The sequence below is a fragment of the Lissotriton helveticus genome, chromosome 12 (assembly GCF_964261635.1).
Source record: "Lissotriton helveticus chromosome 12, aLisHel1.1, whole genome shotgun sequence".
In the NCBI taxonomy this organism is placed as follows: domain Eukaryota; kingdom Metazoa; phylum Chordata; class Amphibia; order Caudata; family Salamandridae; genus Lissotriton; species Lissotriton helveticus.
The window spans coordinates 861,563,735-861,589,074 of record NC_136073.1 but is presented as its reverse complement, the minus strand read 5'-3'; the positions used below and the strand labels follow the sequence as shown (position 1 = coordinate 861,589,074).

The 25,340-nt window shown below is 44.3% G+C and overlaps 1 protein-coding gene across 1 annotated transcript in view; it reads right to left on the bottom strand.

Annotated features, from left to right (window-relative positions):
• Nucleotides 1-4,646: 4,646 nt before the first annotated feature.
• The window catches only part of COMP (cartilage oligomeric matrix protein), a 153,376-nt gene continuing 132,682 nt past the window's right edge, over nt 4,647-25,340 (bottom strand). The window contains exons 18-19 of the mRNA XM_078671385.1: nt 8,598-8,737; nt 4,647-5,457 (exon numbers count right to left, since the gene is read on the bottom strand). Coding sequence (XP_078527511.1) covers nt 5,399-5,457; nt 8,598-8,737 — 199 coding nt within the window. The 3' untranslated portion in view covers nt 4,647-5,398. The remainder of the gene's footprint in view (nt 5,458-8,597; nt 8,738-25,340) is intronic.

Genomic DNA, 25,340 nt, shown 5'->3' with positions numbered 1-25,340 from the left:
TCCCAGTTAGTATGATGAAGTGAGCGGAAGAAAAATTTGAAAGACCAGTGGGTGAAGAGGGCAGGCTGAAATCCCCTATGAGCAAGTATATTATATCTATAATTTTAGCAAAATAAATGTCTCGGCTAACACCAGACCTAATGAAGCATTTTGGCTGGAATAGACAATTAGATTTGGAATGATGAACTTCTGCATCAGAACTGGAACCAGCAAAGATGGTTTGATGCTGTTGCAGTCTCAGAAGTGGAATGAAATGTTGGCCTTGGGATGATGCACCAATGTGTCTAAAGTGGAGTGTACCATTGGAGTTGGCAGGAAACATCCTTGAGCCACAACTGGAATGAACAATTAGAGTTGGAATGTTGCACCAGAAGTCGAATATACCACTGGTGGCGGAATGATGCGCTGTGCCAGCTGTGTAATGAACTATTGGATTTGCGATGATGTTTTACATCAGAGCTGGAAGGAACTATTTGAGATGCTGCTCTGCTGCGTCTGAACTGGAATGAAGCCCTGGAGTCCCGAGGGGTTAGCCCCTGAATGATCAAGCCTTTGCGCTGGCCTTGCCATGCGATACAACAACAGCAACGCAAAAGCTTCAGTAATATTCACAAAGATGCGCAAGGGGGTATTTGCTGCACCTTGCATGACTTTATTAAGAAATGTAATGCAATGTAGCAGCTTGCGCTGCATTACGCTACATTTCAAGCTGGGATGCATTCCATGGGTACGGAGCGTGGGCGTTCCCATGGATTTAGCCATGGATTCGGGTGCATTCCCAGATTTACTAAAGCTAGTAAATCTGCGAATGTGTCAAAATGCTACACTTTCCACAGTGAGGCGTAACGAGGAGAAATGTATTTTCTCTGCGTTACTTCCTCTTTCTATGTGGCATTCTGCATCATGTATTGGAGGAGGAAAATGCCTCTACGAATTATTTTTACACTTGGCAAAAATGCGGGCACCTTGGCACTATGGTCTAAGGGTGCTTGCATTGGTGCTAGGCAGCAAACGATGCCCAGCACAAGGAGAGCGGTACAAAAGGGGGTGGTGATGGGCGGAGCATCTGAACCAATCAAACACTCACCCCCAGTCAACTGATCTAGGTTTGATCCATCACCGTTCTTTAGCCCACTCTGCCACCCCAGTTCAGACATGGCCATATGCAAATCAGTCTGACCCTGTGCCTCATGGGAACAGTCCAGCCCGAACTGCCAAGCCATGCCTTCCCTGGACCGGAGTCAAGCTTCCGAGGACCGGTTTCTGGCATTACAGCCGTCTTCAGCCAGGCTGAAATCACCACCCCCTTTTGTACCGCTTTGTTCGCCATAAGTTGGCATGGTATGCTCAGACGTGAGTCCCTTGCTCACTTTGCCACTGGATTCAAGCTATCATGGCTGAAGACGGCTGTAATGCCAGAAACCGGTCCTAGGAAGCTTGTTTCCAGTCCAGGGAAGGCATGCTTGGCAGTTCGGGCTGGACTGTTCCCATGAGGCACAGGGTCAGACTGATTTGCATATGGCCATGTCTGAACTGGGTTGGCAGAGTGGCCTAAAGAACGGTGATGGATTAAACCCAGATCTGTTGACTGGGTGTGACTGTTTGATTGGTTCAGATGCTCCGTCCATCACCACCCCCTTTTGTACCGCAGCACAAGGAGAGAGCAGAAATGTTCCAAATCTTCGTAAATCTGGGGCATTTGCATGCTCTCCTTTTCACACAAAGCAGTCCAGAACTTTACTCGCTGCCCTGAGTGGAGGATTAGTAAATATGCACCTTAGGTGTCTAATTAGACTTCATGCAGTAGACATCCATATTTATTTAGATGAAAGCAACAAAAATGCTACAGATTGAGTAAAGAAAAGGCATTTAAATGTGTTCAGCTCTGAGAGTCTTGAAATGTGTGTTCTTAGCAGGTACAGTGGGTGAAGCCAGTGGGTAGCAGATGGTGGCGCGGGCTGCTGTAGAAGGCTAGGGCATCATTTCTTCTCCATCCCACGCTTGCCAGGATTCTACCATGAATATGCAGATCCTTTTTTTTAACACATCGACTGATCTCTGCACAAGATCATTCATACTGCAAGCTCTGAATGCAGCAATTTATCTTGTCAGCTTCGGTCTCCTAGCACCGCCCACTCACGTTTGCGTGTGCCAGGCTGTCATGATGCATCATGTGAAGGTGCAGGGGCGGGATGTCATGCAGTAATCTTCTCCTTGTCTTTGCAGATACATTACTAAGCGGTACACCGAAGAACTTTACCTTCTTCAGATATGTTTCATTGGTAACTCAACTTTATCGTCAATGGTGCTCCCCAACACCCATTTGTACGCAACATCAATCACTTTAAACCAGAGCAAAAACATTTAGAAACCGGTGCCTGAAAAGATAAAGTCTTAAGGTAAACACACATATTATCTTGTACAGACAAAGGGCATTATTTGGAGGTGGATGGTAATAGGACAGCTGCCACAAAGTGAACAGATGTATTCCGCGCACTGGAAGAAAACCTCCAGTTTACGCGAAACATTAGCTATGTTTTCTCCAGTTGAGTTTTTCCTTAGCAGCTCCCATCATGAAGGGGGGGATAGCTTAGACAAACAAGCATCATCACTGATTTTTAGCTATGCTGTACAGCATCTGCGATTGATAATATATATAGCCATTAGAAACTAAATTGTGCTGGTCAGCTTAGGTCACTAGGCCATTCCTATGTGCCAATATATTTATGCTACAGAAATGCCCTATATGCAATGCTCCCACTTGGATTTTATGCCAAGACCAAAGGCAGCACATACCATGGAGTGTTGACATTTTTCCCAGTTAAGGCAGTAGACTTCCCTTCTTTGTCAGCAGCACTGGCTGCTATGTAGTTCTGCATCTGCTACAAGTTGACCTCGACAATAAACCTGCATTGTTGTGACATGGCATTTGGGATGCCAAGTTACTCATCGTTAATACCTCCTTAGTCCTCCAGACATGGATACCTCGCCATTCCTCAAATATCGGATACATCTTTGGGTAAGGCAGGCTTTCAGGGTACAGTAACCAGAAGCGGGGATACCTGTCTGAAGCCCGATAGGTGCTCCCCTCCAATTATCAGCAGTTCTGACATTTTTTGATAGTCATCTATTCTTTCTCTTTACTCTCCATCGTCATGACCTTCTTTTATAGTGTTATATGAGGTCACTATAGACAGAGCGGATGTCCTTAAGACAAGAGGCAGTACGCAAAATGTAAAGCAGGTGATGAAAGCGTTTACCAGGAGGCGTTTGATTGAACTGAGCAGAAAAAGCTGATGATGTTTTTAGGAATTGGAAAAGAATCAATTTCTGATGTATGCTCAAAAAAGAAAACTTTGTGTTTTTTAATTAATTGAAAAGATAGTCTAGCCATTATTGCTTTATTACAGTTTATATGCCATTTGTATTTGTAAATTGATTTCTGAATATTTTTATGTATTAACCATGACTGTACAATACACAAGAACGTGTGGAGTTTGTTTCACTTTAACCACTTTTTATAGACTGCAATTACTAAATGTTCATTTAACAGAAATGTTATCTTACTGAATGTCTAATATGGAAATTGCTGCAAGGAAAATTAACTATCATTAATGTGTGTAGTTATTCTAATTTGTTTTTTTAAAACACCAATATAGGCCTCATTGTCTAAACAATGGGTCTCTCATCACTCATGGTGTCTTGGAATGTTGCCTCTGAATGCACCAACTATTCTTTTGCAATCCCAGTGATGGGTGCCTGTGATCTGCAGCAGGCAATGAACATATCTTCCATCCCTTTTTAAGTTGAGTTTCCTCTGACTTTGACAGTGTATTCCTTTTGCTACAAGTACATCTGCATCCAAATGTTTGCTTGTATTTATACATGCCTTTGTGTTTTTCCCAACATTGCAATTACCCCTATCTGGAGTAATCTACATCAAGACATTTTATATAATTATTCTTGCCAAAGTCGAAAATGAAACCTGTGACATGGTTTTATCTTGAACTAAGAGCCGAAGTCAATATGCGTTATATTCAGAGCTAAAAGGAAAAACACGCTTTTATGTATAAATATCAACCAACCACACTTGCTTCCTTATGCATTATCTACTGTACATTTCAACAAATTTATGTTTCTAACTCAACCAGATGGAAAGTTATTTAAACTGCTGGACACAGAGTGCAATGCTATGTCTAGCAGTTTGCAAAAGTTAGCTTGTCACGTCTCATTGAGTCATTGCTGTAGTAAGACGGTTGCGATGCGACAGTGTTGCTTATATTGGTTAAACCGTCCCAGTCGGAGGACCTGAAGAAGGGCTTTCATCAGCAAACGGAAACAAAAAAACGAAGTCCCCAAATGTACTTCAAATAGGGTTCAACAACAAATTTCTTTTCAGGAAAATTCATGTTTACATTATAGACACTGGTCTCAAACCAGCAGTTAAACCAAGAGACTTCTCAAAGATTAGATGAATCCCATGTTTCACTTGTTTTAAGGTCTGATGCATTCATTTCTAACACACCTCCTCGTGAAACCCTCGGCCAATAATTCTGAAATGTAAAATACTGTTCTGAAGGTGGCTGTTCCTTAATGAAAAGTGGCCTTCAGACGCTCTGTCACAAAAATATATGGTAAGCGTGAAATTGAAGAGTAGTTTTAGAACTTTACTTAGATGTTCCACATTAATCAAGCAGATCTTTATTATAAGCATTGACTGTCACACATTTGTTTTCCACTGAGTGCAATAGGGCAATTATGTATACGTTTTACACACTCTATTTCTCAAAGGGAAGCAGAAAGGACAGTGTTTAGAAAATTGTCTTGCTGTGCTCCCATGCAAGACAAACAATTAAATTCCTGGTGACCAACATGTGTAGAACATTTGTTGATTTTCTTGAGAAATTCAGGAATTTATTTAGCACTGGGAACCTTTTGTATCGAGTTGTTAAAATGTCAAGCTAGCTAGATGACATAATGTTCCTTTACTCTCACAATGTTCTGCGTAATTTGCCTTTTCTTGCTGCATGAATTGCCTCTTCTTGACACATCGAGTCAATCTTGCGGCTCAATATGGTCCTGGATTCCTCTGTAGTTTTTGTGGCCCTGGCCATACTGCAAGTTCATTCTCTGCTTCCTAGGAATTTCCTAATATTGGCGGCCATGATATGATGCAGTCATTCTCAATGGTAAAGGTTCACCTCTTGCAGGAGTTTTAAATAATGCACAGATTTTCAGGTTTTGCAAATATAATTGTCCACAGAAATGCACGTCACTGAGCTGAGAAAAGAAACATTGGGTGTTGTAATAATGAACCCTTTTGAAGGGTCAGCAGTAGTGTCCTAAGAAAGGCTGCATGAAGTAGGCTTCTTGCTCACCTCCCTGGGGGGGAATGTGCTCATGCATTGAACTGGCTTTGCTTGATTACATAACTGTCATAGTCATCTGGAATTGTATCTAGGGGAAAAAAGAAAAAAAACACATAGTTTATTTAATAATACATATCTGTATTTCACCAGTATAGTCACGGGGCAGGGGACGGCTATTCATGCTTGACCAGGATGTAGCTATTTTTCCACCCTGACTACACTTGGAAATATTAGACAAAGGATTGGCAATAGTAAATTTACACCAGGGCATTAGCTATCCAGATCTATCCTAAGCAATGAAGAACTTCCAAGGAGAAGGGCAGGTAGCGCCAACAAAGTGATCGATCCTCTGGCCAGATAAGAACTGTACGTTTCTAAATTAGGGTTTGCTCTGGTAATAAGTGAGGTTCTGAGTGCTTTCTGTCAAGGAGATACTATTTTTAATAGATCCGTTGGAGATCTTAACATTGAAAGACACCTCAAACATCTCTCACTGATACTATATAGAGCTGTATTATTGTTCTAACTCTGTCCATGAGCTGGTGATGTGCCTGCTATGTCTTCCATTGAAGAGGTTGCCTACAGTAATGTGAGCCAGGAAGATGCTGCCTCATCGGCCCGTTACACCAATGCTTAAAAGTTTCTGTAAAACATTCATAACTCTTTTCTCAGTTTTTCCCTATTTCAGCGGTAGGAAATGACATTTATTTTTTCTCGTTACCAAATGCTACAAGGAAGTATTGCCTCTCAAAATCACTCTGTTTACATTCCATGCTGCACCCCATTGACACCTGCCTCAGTTATCTATATTTGTTTTTATTAAAAATTGCCATTCTTCCTTCATTTTTACCTCTTTTAACCAATTTACTCAAATTAGGTTTTTGGGTGACCTTCACCAAAAGTGTTTTTACTACATCAAGCTTCCAGTCAGCAAGCTGGTTTTGATGCCCAAAGCAATAATAAATACAGAGAAATAAAAAACAAATTCTTCAGTGAATTACTGTCCTACAATCTGTTACTTACTTAACATACGGCTTAATATAATTTAATGAGGATTGGAAGCAACATCGTTTTGAACAAACTCTGGCAAACTCACTTGTCATATAGGCTTTGGAAATGCTTGTACAATCGCAGTGTTGCCCCCATGCCTTTGTCAGGGCAAGTACAATTGGAGGTTAAGCACTGGCAAAACCAATAGCTGCAGCTAGCTATTTAGAATGCTGCTCTGTATAATCTAAAATGGTGTCCTGTTCCATAATGGCCAACATCTTTAGACATGATGTGACGGATATCTTTTTCTTATAAGGCGAGAGTCTGCGGCAGGAAATTTGACAAGATCTGGCCCATGTGGTGAAAATTTCAAGAGGCACACTGAATACGGCAAAAAGAGGAAACGATTACAGGCAATGTAGTGAGGGGGACCGGACTGAATTGATGGATTCTTTAGAAGCAAACTGAGAACGTAAAGAGACCTAGATGCACACTGGTGGAAGCGGCATTGGCCATCAATAATTAAAATATCTATATATAATGTCATGCTGTATGCCAGAAGCTGTCTGATATACAATTGCTGGAAATGTGTCATGTTTAAGTTGGCTGATAAGTTTATTGAACCGTAATAAAAAAAGAAGAAAAAAAGTTGGTGCCCCAGGAGACTTTCTGTATTTTGAAGGTGTGGAGTACCATGTAGTCCCAGTTTGGCACCTGTATTTGTAAAGTTAGGTTGGGGGCGAGCTGGCACTTTGCTCCCCACCCCTACTGGGGAGAGGTCTGCTGAAATTAGTGCCCTGGGAGATAATCTATTTTTTTGCAGGGTGCAGTGATCATGCTTGCTGGGCTTGGTGCTCTGGCAGGCCTTTAATTTGTGTGTGGGGATGTGGTGGCCATACCAGCTCGACTTGGCACTCAATCAGGACTCTGTTTTGCATTGGAGTGTGATGGCCATGCCCGCTGGGCATTGCGTTCTAGCAGGCCTTCCTATTATGGTTGGTATGCAGCTAAGCTGAAGCTTTACTCCGCACACCTGTGGGGTCATGCATGCTGGGCTTGGCGCCTTGGCACGCCTTTTGTTCCCTGCGCGATGCAGGCCAGGCAGCAATAGGTTAAAACTATTAACTCACCAAGTTATCTTACAAAAAAATAATAAATCTTAAAATAAGCAAGTAAAAACTGCTTTGTTTAGCACCTAATGTCAGAGATGGTCCAGTGGTGAATGAACTTTTCAAACACTAGAAAACGCTGTCTCTGGCAACATTATGTGGATCCAAAATGTATAAACACAGATTTTTCAGTGTAAAAACACTGGAAATCGCTACTATAATTAACCTAAAATAAAGAGAGAGAAAAACAGTTGAGAAATCCTCGCTTTCACAGCTTAAGCTAGAGTGATATTGACTTCTAGATATTTATGAACCTGTCCTGTCTGTAGCTGTGCAGGTGAAAGCTCTTAAAAAACAAAAGTTAGGGAAAACGATACCAGAGGTCAAGGGTGTAAAGTTTGTAACAATAAGGAAATGAAGAGAAAAAGAAGGAAAGAAGCTGGAAGGAAGAATGAAAGAAGAACATATGAAAAGAAGGAAGAAATTGTGGGAAGGAAGAGTCAAAAGGATTGATGCAAGGGTAAAACAACATTTGCATAGGTGGCTGGAATTATGAAGGGCTACATGAATAGGGGGATAGATTAATGTACGACTGGATGGAAGGGGTTAAAGGATGGATTGATAAAAGGAGGGTGAATTGATAGATGGATAATAAAGAATGGATGGGTAAGAGGGTGGATGATTGATTGGAAGTGTGAGTGGAAGGAAGGATGGAAGACAAATGATGAACGGTTGGAAGGATGGAATGACGAAAGGATGGATGCTTGCATGAATGAAGGGCTTAAACAAATGGAGAGATAGATGGATAGAAGCCGGGAAGAAGGGACCTCATCTAGAATGAGTAGGGCTTAACTCGCATTGCTCAACTGATGGCATTCAAAACAAGACAAAAGACGCAAGCCATTGAATTGGGTGGGAGCGGGGAAATGAAATAGACTAGAAAACTATCCTCTAGTGAGCAAAGGACAGATTGTAAGCTCCTACTGGTTACAATTCTGTCTCCAGCAAAACAAAAAGGGGAAATTATGACTAAACAAATAGCCAAAGGTTTCCTTTCCAACACATATGGGATTTTTCTGCTCTCAAAGTGTCCAAGGAAATGTCTTTGAAGTAGAACCTCAAAACTCACCGTTACAGCGGTATCTTAAGTTGGACCAGATAATATTCTCTTGGGAGAAGCAGAAAACTCCCAATCGTCCTCCGCGCATTGTGGTATCAAGGATCACACCTGTGTCAGCCACCACTTCAGTACCTTCAAAGAACCTTGCTCTGAAACATACAAAAGTGACCATTACAATTAGTTCTCAAGCAGAGATCATGTGCAAGTAAATATACTACTTTTACAACATAATGATCCATTTCCCGCTAGGGCTAAGCATCTCCGTTTCCATAAATTTCGTCTTTTTGACATTGCCTTATTTTTCTTTACTTACATTTGTACGATGCAATTTTTTTACTTTACTTAGTTTCTCGCAGAAGATTGGTTTTGGGCAGAAAATGTCTATCGGCAAGCCATTTTCTGCACAAATGAGCCTGTCGAACGAAAAAATTACGTGAAATTGTGTAATGTGAAAATTCGAAAATTTGCTCAGACGTAATTTAAAATTCTCCCTGGCATTGTATTTGTAATGTCACCCATCAACTACTGCATCATGGTTTGCCAATGCAAGTTATTTTGTTTTGTCCTTTCTAGTGATCAGAGGATGTCTAGTCTCCGTCCCTTTGAGATTTCTTTGTGGCGGTCACTATTCAAATGTAGTTTTTGCGGGGGATGGGGATGAGCTCATCCAACATCTACTGTGCTGCACCCTTTGTTCTTTCCTACAGGGCGGTTATACTTTTTTCTTAAAAATAAACCTTGGACTGTATAATAACAAAACATTCTAATCCCTTTAAATATCAACATTGAAACACAGGGCAATGGACAACTCCAAATAGCCAATCAATGCCCCCAAACCTTTGAAAGAGTGACAGAAGACAAAACAATGTAAACTAAACTACTAACTCCCAAGGAGGAGCAGAAGGAATAGAACTTAATAGCCTTTCACAAAGAAGAGCAAATATAAAACTTAATTTGCACTACATACTCTGGAGATAACAAAAAGAACAACCACACCTTGGTATGCAGGCGCCTTAAGTAAGGAAAAATGAGCTTTCCAAATGCAAGGGAAATGTAGGGCACTCAGAATCAGAATTCTCTTTAGTTGTGCTGCGAACAGCCATAAAAGCATGCATTATATGTGAAAAATAGCAATGAAATACATGCAAATTACTAAAAACATCCAAATAAAATACATAAAATCATCAGGTTTGGGAAATTGATAACCAACAATCTAAATAAAGCAGGCTGGGATGAACAAACCTAAAATTAAAACCGACTGGTCCAAATTCATCACTCTACTAAAAGCATTGACCCCCTAGAAGGGACTGAAGCGTTGAAAAACAGAATCACATGTCCACATGTTTCGCCACTGGTAATGCAAGTAAAAAATGTATATGCTTACATGCAAAGCCTTAGATTCCTAAGCCTTAAAAATGGTATGAGGAATTTTTTGTGTATACATTTTGTAATATTCACACAAAAAGGAGAAAATGTACCATAATTTGTTTTTGCAAGTTACATGGGGATTCTCTAGAGTCAAGCTGAGGGTGGTGTTCTGACGTAAAACAAAGAAAATATTTCACTATACCCTTATTAGTATTCTGCAAATAGTTGGCAGAAAGGGCCCTGGGATTCAGATATAAATAATGCTTAGCACTTAATTTTTGTCTTTCAGCCCATAACGTATCTTCTTTAGATCACTGTAGCAGCAAGACGTGTACTTGCTTTCTGACAGGGACTGCCCGCGGCGTTCTGTCTAAAAACATATCAGCCATTCCAATAGCTTCCAGGGATATCTTGACATATGCTATCCAGTGGATCAAAAGACCCTTATCACATGCCAAACAGTCTAAAGCTATCCCTCTCGTTCATTTTTCTTCTTCTGAGCTCCAGATAGATAGCCACAAGTGAAGTGGCCAGCTACGGATAAAATCGCTCAGAAAGTCTACTCCTAGTTTATTGTGGCGGGAAACTACTGAGACACTGCATGCTTTACAATGCATGCTTTTACCCCGCATGCCATTACAACGAAATGGCTTGCTGTAGGGGGTATAAGGTGTTGCATTTAACTCCAACACCTTCCCTACTGTTGCACAGACTGGAGTTGGAATAGTAAATTATACTATTCCAAACTCCACCGCACCCCGACAGCAAGTTGTAAAAACTTGCGTTGTAACGGCATGCGGGGTAAAAGCATGCGTTGTAACGTCATACAACCATTGTGGCAAATAAAGCTTGAGGTTGACACGGGGGCTGACAATATTCTCCTCCAGAAACTATTTTTTTCCCTTTGGAGGGTGGTCAAGTCGCCCAAGCCCCATATTCGTGCCCCATAAATTGCTATAGTTACACATTGTGCTAATATATTTGCCAAAGGGATGTAAGACCCCTCTCGCCTCTGGTTGATGGAAGACTTAGCAGGGTGCCAACAGCCCTGGAGAACTTGGTCCTCTTTCTGCGATATGCGCAGACCATGTCCCAGACGAGCCGAGAGTAACCCCCAGGTAAGAAAAGGAACTAGTGCTTAATAGCACTTTGTTACCCACCGTATTAGTTAAGGATACTGTATGCTTTGGTCCACAGGTCTTTATAAAAGACTTAAAATTAGTTCATAAATCCAGCCTGGCCATAATATTGACAAAGGAATGCTTTAGATTTGGGGGTACGAGCGATTAACACTGCGTCATCTGTATTCAATAATGCTTTAATAGGGGAACTGCTCACCATCGGCACAATCTGGGGTGCACTTACTAAGCTCCCTACTGAGATTGTTAACATACAAATTAAATAAAAAAGAGTGGGACTAAAACACACCCCTGGCGAACTCCCCGATAAATACTAAATACATCAGTGACTTCTCTTTTGTTTCCAAACCTGACTCGAGGCTTAGGGCATCATTAAGATGGCTGGCGGACTTTGTCCGCCCGCCATCCTCATGGTAAAAGGGACCGCCTGCCATAGGGCAGGGGTACTGTGGGGGCAATTAGGATGCGCCCACCACAGTGGCGGGTGCATCCTGCATTCTTGGCATTGTGGCGGGCAGTGCACTCAGCACCGCCCGCCACAATGCCAGGAAGGCATGTTGTGCATGGAACTGCTGGGGGGTACCATAGATACCCAGCATGTGCACCCCCCAAAGTACCTGGGGTCCCTGTGGTCAATTCCCGCATGCCTTTCCATGGCGGCAATGCCGCCATGGAAAGGCATTTTTCCACACCCATGTTAATATGGCTGGCGGTGTCTAACAGACACTGCCACTATATTAAATCCTTTTCCGCCCGGTCAACGAGTTGACCGGGTAGAAAAGCGGCGGACGGTCTTTCCGTCCGCCGCGGTCCCCCCGCCATAGTAATATGGCGGGGGGAAATGGGTGGCGGGCGGTGGCGATCCGCCCGTGATCCTAATGGGCCCCTTAGGGTCTGTATTCAGGCAGACCAACAGGTGAATTAGAGATTGGTAGGGCAGTCAACCAAATGATAAACTACCTGAAATGAATAAGAAAACCGCAACCACACAGGACAACAACATCATCAAAGCAACGCACTCACCTAGAACAGAGGCCCATTCCTCAGCAAAATGTTTTGAATATTTAAAATACACAAAATCAAAAAGTAGACCGTGCTCTCCCAGCACAAGTGCAAAAAAAATAAACTAGTGATGGGATGTCCCGTAACCTAAAAAGAGCCATTAAAAGCATTGCAGCATATGGCTGCAACCCTCATTTCATGCACATATTGTGAAGAGCATCTCACGACAAACCAAGTCCCCATAGAAACAGGAGTCAAGTACCTCTGTGCAGAACATCTTGTTACAACTCATCTTCTGAAAGATATGAGTAAATTAACACCCACATATGTACAGCTTTGCATGCTAGTCACAGCTTTCTGGGTATAATCCTGGAACTGTTTTGTGAATTTTTTTTTTTTTTTTTTACATGCTTGAGTTTCCCTTGTGCAGTCTCACATTCTCCAGAGAGAAAATATTTCCCCTAGCTCATTATGTTTGTGTATTGTTCCCTTACCCCTCTACCAGAGAAAGGGATTTACAGCTTCCATTGACAGGAGAAAATATTTCATCAATTCAGGTGAGCAAGTGGTTGAAAAAATAAGTTGTGAATACCAACAAACGTGTTCAGCTGTGGATGTGCACAGACCTCAGGGCATTTATGCCCTGGAACATACACTCCTCACCCACAGGTGATCCCATTAGAGAATGAGGACTTGGACCAGATGAGTTACTGATGCATGGACCTGGAAACTTGAGGGTTCTCTTATAGTAATAATAAATTTCCTTTATTCGGTTTTTTGACAATGAAAAACCATAAAAGTAATCACAAAGTTCATACGTATCATATATAAAATAAAAACACATCATCAAGATATAAAACATAAATATAACCAAAATCCTGTGTATTTTTTTAAAGATTATTTCTGTGCCTCATAATACACTTTAAAAAATTAAGTACATGATAACAAGTGCGTTCAGAATCTAACACCTGCAAGGCTAACATGGCGGGCCGACAGTATCTGAAACCCCAGCGTTTTAGTAGCGGAAATAGCCAGATCTTTCTATGGGTATGAAAGTATTTACAGAACAGTATTGTATGAATACATGACTGAGGGGACATATCGTCGCATGGGCAGAGTACCAAATTTGCGTCCCAAGTGTTCTTTTCTGGGAAGGCCACAAGTCTATGAAAAAGATTCAGTCTGAACCTTGTCAGGAGCATCTTGTCATATGTGCTGAGTTCTAAAGTAAGGTAGAGCTGGATTTGCGGGGTATGCTGTATCATGTTTGCATGGAGCACAGATTGTTTAGATGATAGCAGGGTCAGTCTAAGAGACTCTAGATGGCTCAGTGCTAATTGTTTTAGGTCTTTCTTTGTTATTTCAATTAGTTTTTCTGGGGTGGTATAGTACTTTTCTAGACCCAGGTCGGAAAAGAAATGTCTGACATAGGTAAGCCATGCTATTTTGTGTGCACGATCCAGTGCCATGGAGTCCTGTAGTATGTCTTTGGTCAGTAAATTTTTGTCCGACAGCCAGATACGTCTCCAGAGTAGCAATGGCTGAACCTTTATCAAATCTTCTTTTTTTTTTTTTTTTTTTTTTATTATATTTATTATGAAAAAGCACAGCACAATGTATACGCAGTCACTTGCCTACAACCCATCCCGGGCCGGCAACAGGTCTCCATGCGACAACAAGTACAAATACCATGACACATTAACACCATAGAGTCCAGTGTGAAAGTGCGTTGGAGGTCTGCCGGGGACGGGCCTCCTCCGTGGGCTCGGACCATCTGCAAAGTAGTGTGCAATTCAAATAAATTGGCAAAGCAAACAGTTTTATATTTCCCCCCCCCCCCCCCCAACCAACCCCAACCCTCTGAACGCCCCCCTCCCCTCAACTGGTCCCTCATTCGTGCTCCCCGAGTCGCCTGTGGCCGTCTCTATCACCTGTGGTAGCTAGTGCGGCCTGCCGCCCTCCCCCTGCCCGGAATGCCGCCCCCCTGTTCTCACTGCTAGTAGGATGGAGAATCCCCCCCATTACAGTACATTAGTCATGCGGAGGAGCACCCTAGTCATGTGTATCCGATGGCTCTGGCACGTCACTCCCTCTGTCTCCCCCCTCCCCCTCCCCCGAGACTTCCCCGTCCAGCCTGGAGGACAAGTAGGTCTGGTACAGCCCCCAGTAGTTCTTGGGGCGACCCCCGGGCGGTATGAGCTCACTGTATGTGTCCGACTGCGTATTGCAGTATTTCATGTCGCTAACCCATCGCTTGAGCGTAGGTAATGGCCCCCTCATCCAGCATAATGCGACCACCCTCTTCGCTAGGAGCAGTCCCACGCTCACCAGTTTCCGAACCGCGACTGGGATCGATTTTGTGTACCCCAGTAGAGCAAGGGCCGGGTCCATAGCTAGGTCCAATTCCACTATGGCGCTCAATTCAGCGAACACGCTGGCCCAATACCTCTGGACTCCCGGGCAGCCCCAGGCCATGTGCAGGAAGTCCGCAACCCGAGCCCGGCACCTCTCGCAGTGTGGGGTGTCACGGAGACCGAACCTATGGAGCCTCTCCGGCGTGTGGTATACCCTTTGTAAGAACTTAAAGTGGATCAACCGGTGCCTCCCGTTCAGGGAAAGGCGCCTGGTGGCCGCACAGCAGTAGGCCCACATGCTGTCATCGACGTGTGTATCCAAATCCGTCTGCCAGGCCAGTCTCGCCCTCGTGTAGAGCAGGGCCGTGTGCTCGTGCCCTATCCTGTATAATCTAGTAATGAGCTTCTTTGGTGAGACGGCGTCAATGATATACACCAGTTCCGGGACCGCAGGGGGTTCCTCCATATCGGGGCCCAGCAGCTCCAGCAGGGCGCTACGGACCCGATGGTACTGAAAGCGTTGGAGCAGTGTGGGGCTCTCCCTCCGATGTGAGATCTGTGCCCACGTCTTCACCCGTCCATGCTCGAATAGGTCCCCCAAAGTAAGAGCACCCAATGCGTGAAGGGCCCTATGGACTCCCGGTTCCGCCAAGGTTGGTAGCCAGAGCGCCCATTGTAGAGGCATGTTGGGAGCGTACATTAGTACTTTATTTTGCCTCTGCAGAATAGAGTGCCATGCATGGTTGGTAGACAGGAGGGAGTCTAGTACGCCAACTCTGCGGTCTTGCGGGCCACAAATGGTAGCAGGAAGCGGAGTAGGGTCCGCAAACAGCCGCTCCAGTATCACGTGCGGAACATCACGGCTGCCATGTATCCAGGTGTGGAGGTGGGAGGCCTGCGCTATCCTGTAGTAGCGTTCCAGGTCCGGGGCAGCTAAGCCCCCCTGCTCATACGGCAATTGCAGTACCTTCCACTGCACCCTAGGTTGTTTCCCGGCCCACGCTAGTCGCACCAAGAGTTTGTTCAGGGTTGCAAAGAAGGCTTTCGAGAGCACTTTATCAAATCTTCTATATATGGGATTCCCAGTTCCAAATGACAAGCGTAGATGGTAGAGCATTTTGGGGTGGATAAAAGGAATCTCATAAATGAATTCTCTGCTATCTGAAGTGAGCCAATGTCTGCATGTCCCCATACCCCAGCCCCATAAAGAGCGATGGCTTGGCATTTTGTTGCATAGATTTTTAAGAGTTCAGCTGGCGGTCTCTTTCCAAGTCGCTGTGAAAAGGTCATCAATGCTGTAATTGCTCTTTTGAACAGATGTCTCCTGGCCTCAACGGCGGCCCTCCAGTTTAGTCTTTCATCAATCATGATGCCCAGATAAGGGTACTGGGGGGTCCTCTCGAGTTTTTGGTAGTTTAGGTAGATATTCCTTGTGGCTTTTCGGCCTCCTCCCGCTACCATGACGAATGTTTTTTTTACATTTATCTGTAAATCTAAAGCGCCCATAAAGTCAGCGTACTTGGATAGGGATTTCTGAAGCTCAATTGGAGTGCGTGCTAAAATAACTGCGTCATCCGCGTAGAGCAATGCGGGGATCAGGCGGTGTTTCAGTCTGGGGAGGTCCTGCCCCCCCTCAGCATCATCTCCTCCAATCCGTTGGTATACAGGGAGAAGAGGAAGGGGGCTAAGACACATCCCTGCCTTACTCCTCGTTCTACTCTGAATGGCGCAGTGTGTTCTCCTTTTGTTCCTTAGCGCACTTTTGCAGAGGCTTCAGCGTATAGCTCTCTTAGGAAATCCAAAAGGGGGGGATCCACCCCTATGGTTCCTAAGAGGGTCCAAAGCTTCGCGTGAGATACGCAGTCAAATGCGGAGGACAAATCCACGTATACCATGTACATTGTCCCTGGCTTTGCGTGGATATATTCGGACACTATCATGCTTAGATTGAGGGCCTGTTCAACAGTTCCAAAGCCTTCCCTGAAACCAAATTGCAAGTCCGATAGGATGTTTTTATCGTCTGCCCATTGCTGGAGTTGTTCTAAGACTACTCTGCCGACTACTTTGCCCAGAGAGTCTAAAAGTGAAATGGGACGGTAACATTTTACGTCCTGACGATCCCCTTTTTTAAAAATTGGTACCATGATGGAATTTGATCATGACTCCATCAGTCCCAATTTTGCAGCTGCAGTACATACTCGTGTGAGTATGGGGGCCCAAAGATCCGGAAGATATTTAAACAGATCTACTGGGACCCCATCAGGTCTGGGTGCTTTACCACCCTTACTCATTTGCAGTGCCCGTTCAATGTCTTGTAGATCGAATTCTATTGACATTGGAAAAACTACTGGGGGAAGAAGATGATGGGATTCTTCTGTTGGGGATGTTAATTTAAAGATTTTAGAGAAATGATTTACCCAGGTTTCCTCATCTATAGCAACATCGATCTGGGGTCTATTGAGATCGGATAACAAGGGGGACTTCACTATTCGCCAGAAAGACTCGCTGTTTTTCATGAGTGCACTTTTATGAAGATCATCCCATAAGGCTAATTTCAGCTCTTGTTTCCTTATCTTTCTGGCCCTATTGTACTCTTGCCTAAGGTGTTGTATCTGTTGCTGATCTCTAGTTGATTGCCCAAGCGCCTTTCTTAGGTTAGTTTGCGCCTTGGTACAATCGTGATTGAACCACCCTGTCGAACTTGAATTATTTTGTTTAGGGGTTCTGGTCAGCAATACTTTTACTTGGTCTAGTATTAGCTTAAAATTTTCAAGGACTGTACCTTCGTCTACTGATAGATCTAGACATTTTGTTATATTAGTGTATACAGTCGTTATTAGTGTATTTGTCAGTTTATTGGGGTCCACTTTTTCCCATTTTATAGTGTATCCATTTCTTTTGCCCAGTTCCAGCCTATTTTGAGATAAAGTGTTTGCTATTGTTGTTGTATGGGATACTGAGTGGTTCAGCTGAAAGTCCAGCCTTAGCGCAGAATGATCACTTAAGGTATTTTCCATAAGTTTAAAATCCCTACTCAAGTTTCTAAGTCCATCTGTCAAAACGATGTAATCGACAGTGGTCTCATGCCCCCTTCCTCGGTATGTGGGTTCTAGAGAATTCTTAGTTGGATCTATTGGATTTACTATTGATAGTTCCAAATCTGAGAGGAGGTTGTTCATAGCTAACCCCGTTCGTAGATGGGGGAAATGTGTAAGAGGATTCTCATCTTCGTCCACTACTCCACAGCTCTGATTGCCCGATGACGGGCAGGGGTGTAAATTGAAATCCCCTCCCCATAATATGTGAACATTGCCCTTTTTTCCATATAGTTGTCTAAAATGAACTGTTTTTTCTTGAATTGTTAAAAGCGTATTGAGGAAATGATCATCCTCTAAATTATTATAGAAGTTTATTAAGATGATGGTATCTTTTTCCCCTACCATAAGACAAAATAGTTGAAAGTTTGTAAGAGATTCTGAGTCTAGTACCTTTAGAGCTGTTATTGTGTTAGCTATGTAAGTTACCAGCCCCCCTCTGGGTCTACCTGCATTGCTTGGGAGGGCTGGGGAAAAGTATGTTTTATAACCCACAAGATGTAGGGCCTTCATGGCCCATGTCTCTTGTAGACATATTATCTTGCCTTCCTCAAGAAAGTGGGCGGCAGAACCGTCCTCTATTTTCAGTCGGAGCCCTGCGATGTTCCAGAAGATGACAGAGAGCCATAGTGTATTTTTTTGTGGGCCTTCCGTCTTATTCCCTGAGGGATCTGGGACTGAAGCTGACACAATCTGTGCGGGAGTTGGGATTTCGACTAATGGTCAGTCAACCATTTCTAGGCTGCTGAACCGATTCATAGTTGGTATCCCCGGCCAGTTTTCCCAGTGTGGTGTATCTCTGTAGGTGGATCTGTAAGGTCGATATCGAGACCCGCCCCAATGTTCCCATTCTCTGCCTCTATTCCGTGGTCCCATGGTCTGCCACGGTCCCTCATAGTGCTGGTGATTTGAGTCTACGGACCACCAAGGGTTATTGTAGTCGCTATATCGTTGGGGCATTTTAGGCCCAGGGAAGTCTAGTTCCCATGGTTGTGGGACTGCTTTGTGCCCGGTGTTCTTGGAAGTAGTTATTATGGTGTCTTTTTGGATAGAAAAATGATAGAGACTTTGTATCAATCCCCCCACTTGTACTGTGGTGTTCCCAAGAACAGATATATTCGGCTACCCTTGGGTCCTCAAAGGTGATCACAATACAATCTCCCTGTATGGTTTTTTTCCTATGTCCCACCCAGATGGTCCTGCATACTGATGTTATCCTACTTGGCCAGTTTGGAGGAATTGGTCGATTTGTGTTCAACCAATGTTGAACCTTATTTTTTAAAGACCAATTCGGTTCTGCCCCCTCCCCCGTTAATTCTGGTACCCCCGTCATCACTGCCACATATGGGCATGCCTCAGGTGGCATGTTTAGAGGGAGCCTGCTGTCGATAGTCCCTCTCATACCTCCTTTATTTGCTGGAGGAAATGTTTTTTTGGGGGCAGGAGTTTTTGGGTCTGGTGTTATTGCAATTGACGTGTTTGATATAGGTGTTTTTAGAGCCGTGTTAATCTGAAGTGTAGCAGTAGGAGCTTTAGGGGGGGGTTCACTACTGTAAGGGCCTTTGCTGCTATAGAGGCCTTTGCTGCGATTTGTGGTTTGGGGGATGGACAGGCTGGGGTTGTAACTTTCTTTTGTACGAGTGATACGACCGGGTTGTTTGTCCCCGTTTTTTGCGGTCCCTGGATTATTTTTGGCTTTGTGTAACTGGCAAGTTTAGTCAATTGGGTCTCGATATTAAGCAATCTATTTTCTATCGGAAGGAAGAAGGAGTTTAGTAGGGAAGTTATTCAATTTAGCAGCCCTAATGTATCCTGTTCATTGCCAACAATCGAAATGGCGGGAGATTCTGAGGTGCTAGTGTCTGGGATGTTCCGTGATGGATGATGTATCGTCACAAGGTGGTTACCGGCGTCAATTATTTGGTCGGATAAACCTACCGTGTTTGAAGTTTCAATTAAATCTATTTGGTCGGCCGCATCCTTGGGGGCAGTTTTATCTACCTTTTCCTGCTCTTTCCTTTTCTTGATGGCTCCCTCCCTCCTCCCTCTTGCCTGCCTTACTTCCTCGGGAGTGTGGTCAGGGAAGATATCAGGCGTTTTTTAGGTTTCGACCTGGCGAGGGGCACGAAGTGCCACTCCCAGATCGAAAACTATTGTCTACAGTAGGGATGTTGGCACCGCCTCTGCCTCTCATTGGCTAGCTCCATAAATGGAGGCTAGCCATTGGGAGGCAGAGGCTGTCAATCGCGCTTTCTCTTGAAAACGCGATTCGGGGGCGTTTCTGGTGCTTTTTTTAAGCCCCGCCCCTTTGTCCCGGGCCGCGCTGCGATTGGCTGCCGGCCCGGGACACCCCCGTGACGTCATTCCCGGGCCGCGCTGTGATTGGCTGCCGGCCCGGGACACCCCCGTGACGTCAGCCAATCACAGCGCGGCCCGGGACCTGACTTGTTTTTTATGTCCTCCCTAAACTAAGACGAAACTGACATACTGCATTCAAAGATGGCCTCTTAGGTTTTCAGGTTACAGAGAAGAAAGGGACGCGGCGAAGAGTTCATGTCTTATTCAGTAGTGAATAGTATAAATGAAGCAGTTATGTATGACTTTCTGTTTTTCGAGCGAAAAGTTATGAAAGCTCTATATAATTGTTTTTTTTATCACACCAAAATTGTTGTGCGTTGAAATATGCCTTAGAACGTTCTCGGCGTATTGGTTTTGAAACAAAAGATTTTAACAATCAAGATAGAAAATGTTAAACGTACGAATCGAGTATCTCTTTTAATAATTTGTAGTACAACTTATAGACCCTACCTCTGTAAGATGGCCGCTTCCGTGCAGGAAAGACAGTCTACAGTTTATCGTCCGTCTTTTTGGTTTCTTCCGAGGGCGGGAGGCTCGAGCAGCTACTCTGCAGTTGACATCTGCGGGTGACTGTGGAGCCGTACAACAGGAGGTAAGAAAGGATACCAAGTGACATGAACCCGAGTTGGCGCATCCTACAAGGATGCACAGGACAGCTGGCAGGGAATTCTCACCCATGGCATCTTCAGTGATATATGTTTTGGCAGTAACTCGTTTCCATGTTATCACGTAGCGCCCCTCCCATCATGCTTAATGCTCTGATGAGAAGTGAAGAAGATGAGAAGACAGAGCTCATTAAGTCTAGTGGCTGGAAGTTGCGTAAATCCGAACACTTAATTTTAGCCTTATTGCCTAACCTAGTTACTGCCACACAGTTTACCCTAGCAAAATTGCAGCACATATTTATTGTAACACTGATGCGTTGATGTACTGCATATGTCCATTAGGTTGAATACCACGGGGAAACGTATTTTTCAAATGTATTTATTTTGGTATCCAGGTGCCAACTTATGAAAATAAAATGTTTGTAAAAAATGGGCTAACCCGAGAAGAAACATTGAGTTCAATGACATATGAACAACTGTAAAAGGTGCCGTAATTGCATTCTTAATAAGGGTTCTTGTGTATTTCTGCTTTTTTCCTATCTCAGACTGCCGATCTGAATGTTCTGCGATGTATCCTGAAAGTCTGTTTGTCCTCTATGAGGATGATTCGGTAGAAGTGCAGTATTCGGATGGTTCTCACTTGCAGCTGTCGCCGTGTGGTTGTGAATTTTTGTTTGAAAAATCTCTTCCTGCTTCAGCACATCCCTTACAGCAGCCTGAAAGAATTCGTCAAAGGACACAGTTTGCCGTTAGCAGTTACAGGGTATGTGGAAAAAGTAGATTCCAAAGTAATTTGTAGCGTGTGAATAGAGCAAAGTTCCTTCCTGTTTGCGTGTGCAGTAGATCTAGATTTTTAGAGCGCTTGGCTACTTTTTTGCACACTGAAGTATGGAAAAATGTGATGAATGGAAAGCTTGAATAAATCTCAGCCACTGGTAATTACTCGGGGCTGCATCCCAGTCCATTGTTATGTCGTATGGTTCATACTTTCTCAGTATTTCTCATGCCTGTCAAATGCCGGCAGGTTTGGATTATATTATACATATGTGTGCAGATCCAATGCCCCCGTGCACTCTGCTACTTAGATACTCTGTTATTATTATTACAATGTATAACGTCTACTCCTAGCAAATATATGTAGGGGCGGGTGTTAATTACAAATATGTGTCTGCATAGAAGTGTAGCCTGCTCCATCTGTACTTTAATTAAACCGCATCTATTGTGTTGGGTTTTAAAGGGCCTGGGGCATCTCTTCCATTAGAAGCAGCGTGTAAACCTTCCCTTGCACCCGAGCATGCACTCAGGCTGTGGCTTTCGAGACAATGGAGGGAGGACGGTGGCTCCTGGCCCCCTCGGGTGCTGCTCCGCATTTTATGCAAAGCTTAATCTGGTAAAACTATAAACGCAGGGGCCCGGAGCCGTTCCCAGGAGCCTGCTGCTAGTTCTGCTGAATGTCCGCATCCACCAACACTGAGACAACCTCGTCTTAATCCCATCTCGGGGCTCTTTTTTTCACCTGCTCTTCCTCTCTCTCTATCTTACTCGCTGCTGGTTCTTATTCATACCTGCTTTCTCCCTTTCTCCAATATTTCTCTTCCTCCTCTCCCCCCCTCTTTGCTTCCTTTCTCATTCTTGTTCTGGGTCAAAATCTGAGGGTTAAAAATAAGTGCGGATCACCAAACGTCAGAGCATGCACCTAACCACCGGCACAAATTAAGCAGTGTTTGTATGAATGGAAAGCCCAATTCATGCAGTTTCTCACAGCACTTTAATTAAAGGGCATGCGACGTAAGTGATCTGATTGGCTGCTGTGACCCACCATCCATTCCCCGCCCGTTCCAGCATCTGCAAAATGATGAATGCCCCCTTTCTTGTATAGCGCTGCTGGCTCGGCGCTTTATACCGCCGTTATCGAAGTAGTACAAACGTGCATACCCGAGCGAGCTGTCCTGAGTGCCCTCAACAAAATCCGGCAGAATAATAAAAAAAAATTATAATCGGTATAACCATGGTAATAATGATGACAACGATAACAATGATGGCAATCATAATTGCGATTTAGATAAGAGGTTTTTTTTTTTCACTCACACACTCAAGGTGCCTCGCCCTGCAATGAGTATGATTGAGTAGCCACTCGAGGTGCCAGATCGCAGCCACTGCCCCTCATTGCAGGGGAGCGGCTGCATCTCTGTTAACATGGTTACTGTGCAAGCATCTCCTGAGTGGTTCTCTGTACAGTGCGCTGACACCTTCCTGGCAGAGTTATGATTAATAAAACTGGCAAAATAAATTCGCTGGTTGTAGTGTCAACACAGTTCTGACACATAGGTACCATTGACTATTTCCGAACAATGCTTGTTTATTTCTGCCGTCCCCATAGTACTGCATCGCAGTTAGGGGCACAGAGAGGTCAGGTTTTTACGTTGAAGTTAGTAAAATTAGCATCTTTAAAACTTCTAACATTATCACGCTAACTACACTACTTAGAAATAACATTAGTGCGTTATGAAGCGCTATTTGAAAACATATTGATGCTTTCAGCAGAACACGGTGGCAGCGTTGCTAAGTAAGGCCTCGTTTCCCTCCAGGCTGGCCTTCATCTCCCGCAGCAGTGCACACCCCCTTTCCCTCCCCCATGTCTGAGCTGTAGCTGATGCTCACGGTCCCCCCTCCTATCCCCGGATTGTAGCGTTATTCTTTCAGCTTAAGGGAAGCAATTCATTATCCTTCTTATAGTCGTGATTGTGATGACCACGACAGACTATAGACAGTGGACACTAGGACCCTATGGGTCACAGGGTGGTGACCAGGTCACCGGACACCACTTCCTGTCCAGGGACAGGAAAGGACAGAGTATAGTAGGAAGAGGACGAGGACAGACGTGCCCTGACGGACTGCTCAGCAAAGATAAATAAAGAAGTACCTCTATAACATCACCAGCGTCCTGAGTGATTATTGCCTGCCGCAAGTAAGACTACACGACATCTGGCGACGAGGATCCGATCCCTGCGTGCAGGAGGCTTTGAGGCAATACCCCAAACCCTCCATTTGGATATTGGTTCATTGCATTTTGTTTCAGCCCTTGCGGGAAGCTGGCGAGGGGCGTCCTGCGGGTTTGTACACTGCTGTCCACCTTCTTTGAACCCCTCACAGGGTGCTTAGTGCTTCTTCGAGTATCCTGAACGAGCACCAGGGGGGTGGGAGAAGTCGCTGGTGTCCCCAGCTGACAGTGTCTCTTTGTCGTTCTCACACTGGGGGCCAGTGTTTCTTAAAAATGATACGAGCCTAGAATATCATTGGGGCGCTGTAGAGACCCTTTTAGTAAGAGGGCGGACTGTCTGGTCACCATGAGATGGATCCACGTGAAGCCTTCATCTCGCGCGTTGGAATCCAGCTCTTAGCTCAGCCTTTCATCCTTCCGAGGTCGGTAATATAAGTACCGTTTATTTAGGTACTGAAAGAACAAAGTAGTGGCAGAAAGCTCCATATAAGAGTGTCCACTGTTGATGTTCTTGTTTTCCTTCCCCTCTAATAGTGGCATTCTTACTACTACTGTTGGAAAGTCTATACACTTACGCTGCCTTCTGGCCGCTCTCGGTGCTAGCTCTGTGTGTGCGTGTGAGGCTCTGCCTTTCACAAGAGAGCGCTCAGTCCGAGTCTTCTCTATCAGAGGCTGTCAACTAAGCTGTCTGATTTCTCCTGTCTTCACAAACCTAGCTTGCTTGGAAGTTAAACTGCTGAAAGAAACAATATATAAAATCAGGGTCCTTAACTCTTTCCACGCAGACATAATCGGTGTAGGACCTGTCCTGCTTATTTTATTGTGAATTGCACCTGCCTATCCTATTATGGGCACGCCCCCAGGCCAAGTCTGGTGGGTTGCAAGTGACGGAAGGACACAATTGCTTCTAGAGTCATGCTGACAATCATGAGAAGCCCAATAAACACAAATTTTTTCACATATTCCAATGCACTTTTCTGTTTGTTAACTATTCTATATCGATTACGTGTTGAGTGCAGTGCATGCATGTATAGAAAATCGGCCTCTGTAATTGATTGTTGTGATTGTTGTTCCAGTGCAGGTATTAGCATCTGAAACCATAACCCCGCAGATAATGAACAGCCAGTAGCTGCCATTTGCTGGGCACCAGTAGAGCCTTTATCCCTGCTGCAAACATCCCGTGTGGTCATTAATACAAGTCGCCTCTTGCGTTCGGCTTGTCCTACATGAGCAAGACCAGGAGAGAAAAGAGGCACTAAACATTATTTTCTAAGCCAGTCCTTTTGTTAGGATCGGATATGGAGCCAAGGAGGGAGTAAGCCAACTGGGCATGTTGTTTAACTACAAATTATTAGGTTTATAATTGCATCGTAATTCTGTTTTTGGCATGAGCAGTGCCCAGCCTCCCTGAACAAGGTGGTTAGTGGAGCTGCCCCTGTACATTGGATGTTGGCATAAAATAGCCCTCCTGTTGCTTTCAAGTGATACCCAAATATTGCCGACCCTGCAGGCCTTGCTGTCCGTACATTTGAATAGTGTTTGGTACAGAAAACTAATGAGTTTCAGGGCCTTGTCGGAGAAAGAAGCACTATATATTGGTGTAGCGAGATACCCATCTGCTAATGAGCTTCACCGCTTTGTCAGGGTAATGAAGTGTTGTCACAATATTGCACGAGACAGCTGCCTGACACACACTTCTTCACCCCCTTTGGTAGGTGGTGCACGCCGACGTAACTTTAGGCGATGCCCATTGTCTCTGGAGAATAACTCTGTCCAAAGTAGCTGATACCTGTGAGAGCTTCAGCAGTGTACATAGACCTGCATTTTGTA